This window comes from Nilaparvata lugens, chromosome 7, assembly GCF_014356525.2.
Source record: "Nilaparvata lugens isolate BPH chromosome 7, ASM1435652v1, whole genome shotgun sequence".
NCBI lineage: Eukaryota > Metazoa > Arthropoda > Insecta > Hemiptera > Delphacidae > Nilaparvata > Nilaparvata lugens.
Window position 1 is genome coordinate 3,825,978 of NC_052510.1, and position 14,452 is coordinate 3,840,429.

A 14,452-nucleotide genomic window follows, 5' to 3' on the forward strand; every position below is an offset into this window, starting at 1 on the left:
TTGGCAAATAAATGATTTTGATTTTTTTTTATTTGACTGTATCTATATATGACTGTAATAATTATCTAGGTCTAATATCCATAATTATGTAATAATTTCCATAGTTATGTAATAATTATCTAATATCCATATGACAGTGATTGTTTTGTGAGATATTTGCTCTTATGTACCTGACGATGTCCATGTATTTGTGTAAAATGCTCATGACAATAAAGAGAGATTTGAATTGAATTGAAACATGAGTTATGTTAGAATAGGTTAATCTAATAATTAAATGAGGCTTGTATAACAGTATGCTGTGTTGAATTCAATCAATCAATTTATTAAAACACACAAAACAAAACAAAACAAAATGACAAAGAATTACAAAAACTTTATCTATCCATGTATTCGAAGATAAAGTCCTAACTCCACCCTTAATGAAGGCAATTATCCAATTCAATTATGGATAAAACATTAATTGGTTTAGGTTGGGTTAACCTAAAGGTGCGTACATATATACGCGCCGCGAACATGAGCAATTCACTTTTAATCAGCTGACTATATCTGTATTTTTACAGAAACGGTAAGATATAGTTATAAAAAGCTTGGCATCAGCTGATTAAAAGTGAATTGCTTATTTTACTCAATTTTTTCTGACCAGTAGTTTTTGTAGGGTATGTGTACCATCTGCCTCAAAAAAGTGACTTTTGAAGCCCTATTGTTAGCTAACAGAAGCTGATAAAAATATTTCAATTGCATAAATTATGTCCTAAGAACGTGTCCAATAGATTAGAAAAAGAAAAAAAATTGAATGCACAACCTTAATGTCGGTTAAAGTCTAGGGCCCGGTTGCACAGCAGTCGTTTAAATTTTAACCGTGATTAATTCCACGAGAACCAATCAGAGAAGCATATTTTTCAAAAAAGCCTTCCAATCAGAAGAAGGCTAAAAATCTTCAGAAAAAGGCTAGAAATCAGAACCGGCTATTTCGGAAAATAGGCTTCTCTGATTGGTTATCATGAAATTAATCACGATTAAAATTTAACCAGCTTTTGTGCAACCGGCACTAAAACTCAAAATACCGGTTCTTAGTGTTTCGTTTACCTCGGCCTGTGCGCGACAATCATCCTCAGCCGCTTGCCGCTTCCGCGTCTCCTCAAGTGCCGCCTCCCGCAGCCGCTGCTGCCCCTCGGCTGCCGCCTCCAGCCGGGCTTCCACCGCCGTCACCGCCCCTCGAGCCGCCTCCAGCCGCCCCGCCAGCTGCTGGTTCTCTTCGGCAAGGGCGGCGCGTTCTTCTCTGCATAACACAACACATCAGTCTTACTAACAAAAATTTACGAGATAATTATTAAGAACATAAAAAATTCCCTCTACCATGGGAGGGAACGCGACTAGGTGCCTCCCCGACTACTTGTCCCCTTTTAAAACCGGTTTTTAGGGGACAAGTTGTCGTGAGCCATCCCTGTCTCCTTTCTAAGGAGGTGACAACTAGTCGTGGGGGGGGGACCCTGATGCTAGGTGTCAAGTTGTCGTTTACGGTCATGACTAGTTGGCACCTCCGACCCAGTAGGTGACAAGTAGTCGGGGTGACAACTTGACGGCAATGGTATATTTTTACAAGGGTACAGGTAGTCGTCTACGGTCACGACAACCTATTACCTCGATTCCACTCCACAAGACATCACCATTCCGGCTGGCTCTTAATTTGAAAGTTGGAAAATGAAGCCTAACTATTTAGTTTTATATGAAAAGGCATTAAGATTCCTAATTTTGTATTTTCAACATCATGTCTTTGTGAGTGAGCCTTTTCAACCATGGTTCAATCAATAATAAGTATAGAAACATACTGGATGTTGAAAGGGTCGTCAATAAATTATCTTGAATATTTAAAAAAAAAATTTCTTGTCTCATTTTTATTGCCTCAATTTCTATCTCATATACTCTCATTGCCACTTATTTACTATAATATGCCCAGGAATTCGAGAAATAATTTCTTTCCTTCGATATTTGCAGTGATAGATATGGCAACACGCTACTCTTCTTAATAATCATACTTATAAAATTTGTTTGAACAGTGTCTGTGAGTTTAGAAGACACAGACACAACTTGGAGATTCTCATTGGCCTTCTTATGGTCTGATTGCAATCTGAGCGCAAGTGCATATAAATAATTATTTATCCTCATACTAATTACCAGACTTCATGTAATACCTCAGTTGATAACCAGACTGATAGCTTCATCTACCATATTATCATTGATGGATGAAAATTTGACTGTCCTAGCGTTAGGCTCAATTTACTCGTAAACGGTTCATCTGACGGGAAGATATAACTAAACAAAATGTGTTTAGAATTGTGTTCTACATCTGGTTCAGTCATCAAAGAGCTTATTCTTTTTTCTGTTTTCAACCAACTCGAAAAAATTTGTCCTAAAAATAGCAAAGACGGCGAATAGGCCTATCTCCCGGACCGTGCGTTTGACGGGGAAATGTTACTGAACCAAAAGTGCTTAAAATTCAATTCTACATTATAACCATTAATAAAAATTGATGGACTCCTCCTCCCTATGCCGCGGGGGTGTAAGTTGTGCCTGGGGTTGTAAGTTGCGGGGGTGTAACTTGACGGCAATGGTATATTTTTACGAGGGTACAAGTAGTCGCCTATGGCCAAAATGACCAGGTGTCAAGTAGTCGGGGTGACACCTAGACGGCTACCCCGTGAGATATCTACTTATGCTATTTTTGCTCTGTGGTGCTACCAACCTAATCTGCTGCAACTCAATTTCGAGCAGCGAGTCGGCCGACGAATCAGTTGGCGATTTGCGCAGTTCGGCGATCAGCTGTTCCTTGTTGGCGAGTGTGCGCTGTGCGCGCGTGCGATACGCGTCGTATTCGGCGCACAGTTCGGCCACACGTTGCGTCACACACGTCAGCTCCGTCTGGGCTGCCTCACGCGCCTCCACCGCGCACAACTTTTCTTCTTCAACTAGCTGCAATCTGAAAAGAATGAAAAAAAAAATGTTGAAAAATCCACTCTTCAAAAAGAAACATTCTCCAGAAGTTCTCCATTTTATGAACTATAGTAAGGTCCACGTTATAATGAAGTGAAGAAAGATAGCAGAACAATGTTGTCGATCCTCTGTATTGTCAATGCTTTCTATAGATGGTAGCTGATACAGGTTTATTGATGTAATATTAACTTTTCATTCTTGTTTGAAAAAATCAATTATATTTTATTAAACAAGAAATTTTATTTTAAAATAATTTCATAATGAATTTATAAAATTAGGATAAAATATGATGTTAACTAATTTCTACATTGTTAAAAGACGATCTGGCAACAGGAGCAAAGTGAGAAGAGATAGCACTATCCGCTTTGCTGAATGAAAGACAAGGATAGCAATACCATTGCTAATCAAGTACTGCCATTATAACGTGGACCTCACTATAGCAGGTGTAACCGATACATTTAGACATTTAAAATAAAATCAAATAATATGCAGAATATTATAAAATATATATTATCAAATATGGAGGTATAGTGCATGGGACGCTGACAGTATCTGGTTGGGGTGTGCTTCTATGATAAAGTGAGGTCCACGCTATAATGGCAGTGGAGAAAGAAAGAAAAACAGCATTGCCGATTCTCTGTTTTGCCACTGCCTTCCATAGAGTATAGCTGATACCAGTATATCTGGAGTAATATAAAGTAGTGTTCATTCTTGTTAAAAATTATCAATTATATTTAGTACTCTTCAAGAAAATATATTTTAACAGAGAAAAAAAAGGGCAGACGACATAACAGCAAACACCACGCAATTGCTGACAAGAGAGTAGATGGTATACTACTAAAATACTTCATATAACGGTATCAGCTATCCTCTCTAGAAGGCAGTGGCAAGGCAGAGAGTCGGCAACGCTGATATACAGACAAGGATAGCAACGTTAATGTTAATCACATAGTATATTATAGGCTATTTCATCATAGCCTACACATTATTTGGCAGTGTTGAGGAGTTAAAGAAGGATAGAGCTATCTGCTTTGTCCAATGACAGACAAGGAATGAAACACCAAATTTTATCAAGAGCTGATTTTCCTGACTATAGTGAGGTCCACGTTATAATGGCATGGTTTGATAAGCAATTTCTATTGCTATCATTGTCTATCATTCAACAAAGTGAATAGTGCTATCTCTTTCTTGCTTTGCTCTGTTGCCAGATCGTTTTTTAACAATGTGGAGATATAATTAATTAACAAAATATTCAATCTTGATTATGATAAAATTCATTACCTATCAGATCATTTAAAAATATAATTTCTTACTTATATAACTGATTATTTTAAACAAAAATGAACAGTTGATATTACATCAATAAACCAGTATCAGCTACCGTCTATAGAAGGCATTGACAAGACGTAGGATCGGCAACGTTGTTCTCCTATCTTCCTCCACTGCCATTATAACGTGGACCTCACTATAGGGTTACAGGTTAGCTTTGTAGTAGCAACCATTGAAATAATATTTATAATATTTAGTTTTAGAGCTAATTTTAGTAATCCGATAAATAATCGATCTACAAAAAAATCAGATAATTCACACTATTGAAGTGCACTTTCATACAACTGATGAAACGTCTACTCTCTAATCCAGAGAATTTGACTTTTCTAAAGAGCGAAGGCGAGTGGTCAGCCGAGCAACCAAAATATATCCCATCCACACTCTTCCCAACAATTGCGTGCTATTTGCTATTATTTCGTCTGCTCTGTTTTTTCCCTGTTAAAGGTAGTTACAAATAATTGAGTTACAAATATTGTTATTAAGTTACTTTTTAATTGTTTTAGCTTGAGTTTTTATTGTGTACCAAACTCAAAGTTTGATCAGATAAAAGGGTTTTAGTAGGTTGATATTCGAGTGGCCAGAGACTTGGCGAGAGTGTGGCGCTGACATAAAGGTACATTTTCGTTTGTGCGTAAACTTCCACAGTCGAGCAAGCATTGTTGACATTCATATCGTCCAAATTTCAAGTATGCTAAACAGCTGATCAAATAACTTTTCATATTTGTATTCATTATTGAAGAGTTAAACATTTCTAATAATATCAACATATTGCCATTTGAAAGTATAAAAAAGTATAAGCTCAACCTGCCCCATTAAAACATAATTGAACATAATCTTCTAGGTTATGTAGACAAATTGAAATCTACCGAATCTGAGATCATCACCCTGTCATAGTATACATATTCTGTGACCCTGTCCCAGTGAACTCTAAACTAACTGGAATGGACTAGCAACACAAAAAAAGTGAGGCAGCTGGTAAAGATAGGCAACCCGCATTGCTGTGGGATTCGTTCATTTTGTTACGCATTGGCTCTTATGGGAGAATGCATTGCACAGTCTCAATTTCTATTTTTATCTCTATATTGTATGTCTTATTCCACGGAAGCGTTATTTTTCCTTTATTAAGCAGTTCATTGTTAACTTTTTGAGAGCAAAAATAATGAAATAGGTTGAATATTAATAAAGAAAAGAATTTTTTATTTGTGACTGCAGTAGTTTTAGTATTGTCAACTTTTCACAAGCATGGGAATAACTTTGGGCCAGATTTAAGAGAAGCGTATTATTTATTTATTTTTATTTATTTAACAAGGACAAATATAAACTGTCATGAAATGATTGGGAATAAAAAAACAGGCTCATAGTCCAATCTCATATTTTTCACAATAAACGTAGGTAAATAAAATAAATTATGATGATTCAATAACACAGGATTATTAAATTATGTAATGATAGCAATATACTAGGTATTCTGATAACATTTCAAATCAGTGCGGGAGTTTCAGAAATGATGCAAAGAAATCTATGGAGAAACATTATATCAATTGTATTATAATTATGACCATATGATAAGCAAACAGTAAAATATGCTAAATAATAATTATTTTATAATTATAAATTATATAAACAATAATACACATATAATTATACACATAAAATTATGTTATAATTGTAAATTGAACGATTATTAAATTTATTTGAAATGGGAAGATTTCAAAAATTAATTACAATTCAGCTGATAGCAATATCATATTTTACAAAATAAAAGTAGGTACCTAAAATAAATTATGTCATCTCATGATGATAACACAGAATTATTAATCATTATTGTAAAGCTGTGTTCACACAAAATTCATTAAATGTTTATTTTTCGTACTTATAGATTCTATTAGATTATAGTATTATATGCTGCTACTTACACTAAATTTATATTATACATTATACATAAAATGTATGATACGCCTACTGTACCTACATAATATACCGTATACAAATATTATGATAAATATACTATATTTATTATATGCTGATGCTTAACAACAAATTTATATCCATAAATTACATCATACATAGAATGTGTGATAGAATGAATGATAGTCTTTGTAGGGAAACATTCACAATTTCTGCATCAGATATTATTTATTCTTTTTTGAATAAGGATTAATTTGTTCTTCAACTATGTTTTTTATTTTAGATGCTATAATGTAGGCCGAAATTTTCAATAAACATAGAAACTATCATAGTACGGTATAACTTACTAGGAATATAACCAAATTTGTTGTTTTATTTTTGGTCAAATAAACTGATCAATATAGAAAGAAGTATTGGAAATGTATGTAAAACAAAAAGATTTCTTCAAATTAATTAACAGATTAAAAATGTTTGACTTACCTGTGAAATGGTATTTCATTTCCTTTAACATGACCATTCTTGCATCCAAATGCAACACAATACATCACCATTTTTAGGTTGTATTTTTATTCAATTCTACGCATTTCACTACAAATACATCACAATATTTAAGAGAAAAGGTTGTGATCTAATACTAATAGCCCTAATACTCATTCAAATCCGTTTTTAAACTTTAAAAATGAAAAATCGTACTCAAGAGCTGCAACAGCCTGCTTGAATGTATGAGTACGAGAGAGAAGGGAATCCCACACGGTATGCCTGTCTCACTCACTCCGCCTTACACACTTTTGGTTGTAGCTAAGCATTGGACAGCCCGTTCCAGTTAGTTTAGAGTTCACTGCCCTGTCCTGGTCGACGACGGCATTTACGCACAAACGAAAACCCAGCTTAACTTGATTTGAGATCAGTTTTTCCAAAAAGCTGGTAATTTCCCGAAAAGCAGGTAATGCTCTGGGTAAGGGCAAATGGAGGTTTAAAAAACCGGGTAATTGGAAATGAAAATATCAATTTGTTTTATTATTGTTACCTTTATAATCTTCCACAAGAAAATTATTTATCATATTTTCTCATGTTTTTTGACAGGTGGAGTGGAAATTATGTAGGGAATTCTTGGTTGAATAGGGAATTTTTAGTTTGTTGAGGGTAATTTTGACAAAATGCGGGTAATTTTTTGCTCTGGCGGGGGTAATTGGGAAATGTTGGACTGGTAACACTGTTTGAGAGACAATAATGACACTAATGATGCATGCTGCTTGCAAAAAAAGTTGCAACTTTGTAATTTATCGTATGATCAATTGTTTTATTCAAAAGAAAAAGCCTCCAGTAAATCCAGGTTAGCACTTAAAATCGAATAAAAAATGTTAATAATAATTTCTTTAAAATGTTATTACCTAATTCTAATAAATTGATATATTCTTTGATGTAAACTTTTTCATGGTTAGTTGCTTAGGCCAGAGAGGCACTTACGCTATCTTTTTTCTATTATTAGGCCTAGCCTACCCACTACTAATTATTTTAGCTGCAAATTTCAGTTTTCCAGCATATATAAAGCATTTAATTCAACTTCAAACCCAAGTTTGATCTTTTTTCTATGACATGTTAAATGTTACCGTATGAAATTCACCTGAACAATAATAGTTTTATTATATAAAATAGTTTTATTTTGTTTGAGGGTTGAGTTATAATATTAACTTATATGGATTCAGATTTATTTTAAAATAAGATGCAGATTACAACATAAACTGGTATTTTTATTCCTACTGAGATTAGTTCTATATTTTATCCAATATTAGAGACTATATACCTGTATAACCTATAATGTATGTTGTATGGCAATTGTATTATCTGTGGTAATTTTGTATAAACGATAAATTGGGTCATTGTTATTAAGCCAGACTCTATGTTATGCACAAACAGGGACAATTTCTGCCTCTTTTGCCTAGTTTCATTAGGCTGGCCACTAACAACAAGTCTTGCTTGATAAACATGTCCTGCACACACACCTACATGTCTATCATGCATGTTTTGTCACCAGTGAGAGGCTTTCAACTTCAAATAAACAACTAATAACAATAAATAAAGCACTGGAAAATCTCAAATTAAGCTTATAATAATATTTATCATAATATTTGAACCTCAAATTGAATAGTGAAGAAAAAAGTAAATAAAAATCAAAGATGCAAAAACCTAACCTCTAACATATTTTGCTGTGATGACACAATGTATGATGACAGCATTTACATCATGCATGTCCTGTTGCTATTGGCTTGTCTTAAGCTGCATTTAAATCAAAGTTATTAACAAAATATTAATAACCTAATCCTTATAGATTCTATTAGATTGAACGGAACTTGACAAACACATATGTTCATCATGTGTATGATAAGTTATGTTTAATCTTAAAACATATGTGTTTGTCAAGTTCTGTTCAATCTAATAGAATCTTTAAGGATAAGGTTATTTGTTAATAAATTTGGTGTGAACGCAGCTTTAGATAATGTTCTAAAACATTTCGACCAATCTCCAGGTACTTTTTGCTGGAAGGAACTCCAGTTGGGGTTTCTTTGCAATGATTTAATACAAAAATTTGACCTTCTAGCCCTGGAATTTTTTAAAGGGTGGCCCAAAAACAAACCTCGGGTTTTTGTTTCCTTTTCCAGCTTTCTGTAATTTTTTGGTAAATTGAGCCATCGTACAGGAAACATCACTCCTCCTTTTTAGATAATAAAATGAAATCATTCGGAGCTTTCTATCTTTAATAAGTTCTAAAAATCAAGGCAAATTAAAAAAAAATTAATTTCAAGTTTGGTACATTTGATAACAAATGTCTTTGCATTTGACAGGTTGGTTTCCATGAAACTATCTGTTAGTGGCAGGTACTATTAGTTGAATGTTCATCAAGTAGGGAAAACAGTAGGGCCTACATCGAGTAGACTAACTAAAAAACTAAGATTATAGGACATAGAAAGAATATACATTAAAATAGGCTCTACCATCTTGCATGTTTTGAAAAAAATATTTCAATTTTTCGACAAAATAAGAAATTATGAGGTAGAAATTTCACCATTCTGTATAGGAATAGCTCCTTAAGGCTGTGCAAAAACTAAAAATAAACTTTTTACTCGAGATATTTTTCAAAGTTTTTTGATTTGTATAATATCATCAAGCTATCAAAATGAAAAAAAGTTTTCTCAGGAAAACATTTTTTTTTCTGATCATTAATTTTTGAGATATGAGCGCCTAAAGTTTAAATTTTTGGAACAACATTTCAAATTCGGTAAGAGATAAATCCATGAGATTTAGAGGATAGATTCTTCAGGGTATTGTTGATCTAGTAAAACAAAAATTTTCTGAAAATATAAATCTTTAAGATAGTTATTCAATAATTTACTAAAAATAACCAAAAATAACTTTTAGTTGTTATTTTTGGTAAATTGAATAACTTTTCCAAAAATTGATATTTTCAGAAAATTTTTGTTTTACTAGTTCAACAATACCATGAAGAATTTATCCTCTAAATCTCATGGATTTATATCGTACCGAATTTGAAATGTTCTGTCCTAAAAATTCAAACTTCAGTCGCTCATATCTCAAAAAGTAATGATCGAAAAAAAATGTTTTCCCGAGAAAACTTTTTAATTTAGATAGCTTGATGATAAATCAAGCTTGGAAAAACTTGGAAAAATATCACGAGTTTAAAGTTTATTTTTAGCCTTTGCACAGCCTTAATCAATAGATATCTGATAAAATGTTGAAATTATAATAGCTGCTACTAATAATATCTGACAGAATACATCCAGCAAAAATACTGGTCATGGATTGAGAATTCTAAAGCACTTCTTAAAAAAAAATGAAAACCTATCTGATAAACCATAATGTAACAAATAGCCAGTGATTCCATGTCACTCAGTATTGACGAAAGTGTAAGAATACAAATTATTCATAGTTATTGGATAAATAATTTTGTTTCATTATTATAACTGTATTCTTTTTTTTGAACGATTGAGACATCTTCAACTTTTCCAGCCAAGAATAATAATGTATATGTTTCATGTTCTGGAAACTGTGGATGTTCCTAGTTATCAAACTAGGAGAGTAACATCTGATTTACTGATACTTCCTGAATCGTATACCACTTGTTTCCAGAAATAGTTTGTATTTCTTGGCCCCAAGTATTTCAACAATATTCCTCTTGAAATTAGGAGAACACAAAATCGACTTGTTTTTAAAACGAAAGATCTTGGATGGCTTAGAGGTCTTATGCCTGACTATCTAGAGACCTTATTCAATGTGGTTTCATAGTTAAAATACTCTGATAATGGTGGTTATGTATTGGCTAAATGAGCTGGAATTGGAAAGTGAGCATGTTTAGTGTGAATGTGTGAGTGATTGGTTGTTAATTTTTCTTTCCTTCTTCATTTTCTTCTTCTCTATAAATTCATAAATAATGAGATATTCATTCCTGCTCGCAGACATAGAGTTTTGTACTCTCAGCAAGCAGTATTTTTCTATCAAAATTCACAAATTAGTCCTGCTTTAGCATGTTCGAATTCTTGTTTGAAGTTATTGTTTAATAATTAGACTTTTATCCTTTTATGTACTTCATAATTATTAACTTATTACTTAATATTGTTAAGCTGTACGAATTTTGTCTCATAATTTGTAAATATTTGAAATTCGAAAAAAATTATTAGTAATTACAGATTGATAATTGTTTCTCTGACGAGTTTAACTTGTTTGTCCATTGCACAGGTACTGGAAAATGAGTTCTAACGTGGATGAGAGGATTAATGATAATGCATTTCTAAAGAAGCGTTTTCATCATTTGGTAGAAGGTGACATCCACAGCGATTGCGAATTCATAGTTGGACCAGAAAGAAAAATCATAAAAGGACATAAATTAATATTCAGTGCAGCTAGTGACGTTTTCGATGCTATGTTCTACGGTCCACTAAAGGAAGACAGCACAGTGAACATTGAAGATTTGAGTGCAGACGGATTTGAAGGTATGAAAACATTCATTTATACAGGCGAAATTAGTTTCAGTTCAGTGTCACATGCTCTTTTCACCTACATTTCTGCTCAAAAATATCTGGTTACACAACTTGAAAATGTCTGCATCAAATTCATCGAAGAGAATCTCAAACCATCACAAGTGTTAGAGTTCTATGAACTTTGCCAATTCAATTGCATCACAAAATTCAAAGAGTTATGCACAAAAATAATTCAAGAAAATACCAATGAAATAGTTCATAGTGATTATTTCATTACAGTCAAACCTGAGACAATCGAGTTGATTTTGGAACTGCCAGCTCTGAAATTAAGTTCGGAAATAAAGGTTTTTGAACACTTTGAGCGATGGGCTTTGGCTGAAGCAGAACGCAAGGCTATCAGTGACAATGACATAGCTTCAAGTTTCAACAATCTTAAAAAGCTCATCCGCTTTCTCACTATCACCGGGGAGGAATTTGTGTCAAGGGTTGGGGACTCTAAATTATTAACTCCTGACGAAAAGCATGCAATCGCTTGCAATAAATTGAAATCATCTTCAAAACCAATGCCAGATAGTATTTCATTGTTAGAGCAGCCTCGTATGTTCAATCTTGCTGCTTCTGTGTATTATCATGGTTATCATGTATTCGCAATTCGAGTTGATAACGCAAATAGTTCCAAAACTGGATATGCATTACCAGGTCTTACATCAAACAATCAATACACTTTTACATTTCATATTGATTTTCACTCAGGATTCATTTTTTTTAGGGTTAATACTTCCTATTATAATGAAAAATCATTGTACATTATTAAATACAAATTCAGAGTTTCAGCAAAAAATGAATGTGATGACCTTGTATTCGAAAATGAATATAGTGACTACATACACCAGAATGCTCAAATCGGTAACAGGACAATTTTTCTGGAGGTGATTCCTATCTTCAAACTTCGAAATGAACGTTTCAATGATAAATTATTATCTATCGAGGGAACATTCAAAGTCGAAAAAATCAATTTATAGGACTCCTAAGAGAACCTGAGAACATGTATCATTTTTCACTCAATCAGTCTTATTTTTCCACGATATATTTTCACTCTCATTCAGTTTTATTTTTCTATATGATTTTATTTTTCTATATATTTTTCCATATGAGTTTTTATCCATGTATTACTCACGAACATTTAGTTTCATAATTACTTGTGTGTAGTGAATGTGACCCCATCTGATTTAAGTATATTTTAGCATTCCTGATATAATTTTCTTTCCAAATCAGTTTATAGAATGAAATCATAACACTTTTAAATAAGATTCTATACTTTTATTATTGTAATAATATTATTCCATTCCAATGCAGAATAAATGTATCACAAATACATTGAGAATCATCACAGTTAGGCCTATCTACTGTGATGTACTTGTATAAATAAGACTAATAACAAATTATTGTTATGTGATCAATTGAAATTTTTATATTGATTTGATTTCAATATCTATTAAAGTGCATTAAATATGACTACAGTCCAAAAAATGATTTATCACAAAATACCATTACAGACAGTAGAGTTCACAGTATATGTTTGTCAAAAATACAGTGAAACAAAATGCTACTGAGACATCATAGTCAGTAGCGTCTAAAATGATGATTTATTCACTTATTATTCTCATTTTTTTGTAAGTTAAGACAGTATGTTCTCAATGATTTCTAATGCGACAGTTTTATCTAAAATACCACATATTTAACATAAAAAACATTTTTCCTCCAGTACAGCAGACTGTAAGCATATTTCCATCTTGTGTTCCACATGTAGGCAATTATAATCTAGTTGAAAGTGGAAATAGTTTTTAAATTGTTTGTATAATTTTTCCTGATCCTGAATTTTTGTTAACTTAATCTATTGTATGATGAGTACTAGTTTTCATCGTACTTAATTTCAACATCATGGATGATATGGTGATTTTTTCTACTTTATATCATTCAATGTAGTATCAAATGTTATACCAAACAATGTAGTTTGTTCAGGAGAAGTAGGACAAATATCTTGTTTTAAAATTGTCAGCAAACTAGCATAGTAACCAATATAGAAGGAATATTGAAATAAGAAATAAATTTATCTGAAAGATTTTCAAATGTGTTAAGAATATTCATGATAAGCTAACATTAGTTACTCCATTCTACTGTCTAAACTTTGTTCTATACAATATAAGTCATGATTATAATTAGTTTATTATGTAATCTTTCATTTATACCATTTTCTCAATAATATTTTGTATCTTTTATTGTTAATTACTTGATTTATCTATTGCATGAAAAACTAATCCAATGAAAGAGTTACTGTTTGTTTATAAGTTCTAATAATATTAATTATTAGCAAATTATATCATATCTCATTTATTCCATTTTATACTTTACAAGACAGAAAGAAAAAAGAAAAATCTAAGTCCCATTTAAAAAAAAATTGTTTATGACATGTTTCGGCCATGATGTCATTATCAAGTAATGGCTTGAAGAATTCTTGCTTATCAAGTAGTTCTTGATAATGACATCATAGCCGAAACCTGTCGTAAATAAACAATTTAAAAAAAAAGTACTTGGATTTTCATTTTTTCTTCCTATTCAAGAGTAGAACTAATGAAGAGATAGTTTTACAAGACAGCTCTGTCAATTATAATTTTTTAGTGAATTCTTGATCACTCAATCTAATGTGGAATGAAATGTAATATTTTTCCTACAGTTACGTTGAAAAGTGGCCATTGCTGCACTGATTACAGAACGCAAAGAATCACTTTTCCGCTCTAGTGCGGGAAAAAATTTTCTGCATTCCAGATTTGCAACATGGCAACGCAAAATACTTAGTAGGTTATATGGAGCAACAGTGCAGCAAAATCAAAATGAAGTTGGTAACAGTGACTGCTGTGGCTGCTATAGTGAGCAGAGGTGCAACCAAGCACAACGCGCTAATTATTATTCATTATATATTATAACCAAGGACAACGATGACTTTAGGATTTTAGGATTAAGGTTTTTATCAATAATAAAATTACACAGAAAAACATTTGATGCATTTCAGGCAATTTTACCCATAATTACCCACTTTTCATATTCAATGGTAACTGTAGGAAAAACTTAATGTGAAATACGTGCGCAAAGTTCCTCTGCTGCACTCAACAAACCATTCCGCCCTCGCCTACGGCTCGGGCGTAAACGTTTCTTTCGGTGCAGCAAACTGT

General features: G+C 32.6%; 2 protein-coding genes across 3 annotated transcripts in view; one reads left to right on the top strand and one right to left on the bottom strand.

Annotated features, from left to right (window-relative positions):
* The window catches only part of LOC111058879 (golgin-84-like), an 83,313-nt gene that overhangs the window by 10,796 nt on the left and 58,065 nt on the right, over window positions 1-14,452 (bottom strand). Inside the window, exons 7-8 of the mRNA XM_039433452.1 lie at window positions 2,744-2,977; window positions 1,087-1,279 (exon numbers count right to left, since the gene is read on the bottom strand). Coding sequence (XP_039289386.1) covers window positions 1,087-1,279; window positions 2,744-2,977 — 427 coding nt within the window. The remainder of the gene's footprint in view (window positions 1-1,086; window positions 1,280-2,743; window positions 2,978-14,452) is intronic.
* Window positions 7,433-13,944, top strand: LOC111058874 (BTB/POZ domain-containing protein 3). Of its 2 annotated transcripts, XM_039433459.1 has the most exons (3): window positions 7,433-7,561; window positions 10,981-12,277; window positions 12,313-13,944. In XM_039433459.1, the coding sequence occupies exon 2, from the start codon at window positions 10,991-10,993 to the stop codon at window positions 12,242-12,244; it is 1,254 nt and encodes a 417-aa protein (XP_039289393.1). In that variant the 5' UTR covers window positions 7,433-7,561; window positions 10,981-10,990; the 3' UTR covers window positions 12,245-12,277; window positions 12,313-13,944. The 2 variants fall into 2 exon arrangements, with proteins under 2 accessions (XP_039289393.1, XP_022202147.2); XM_022346455.2 differs by having other exon boundaries at window positions 10,981-13,944.

Bases quoted from the DNA above. Each gene is read 5' to 3' on its own strand.
- LOC111058874 (XM_022346455.2), top strand. From the start codon at position 10,991: ATGAGTTCTAACGTGGATGAGAGGATTAATGATAATGCATTTCTAAAG.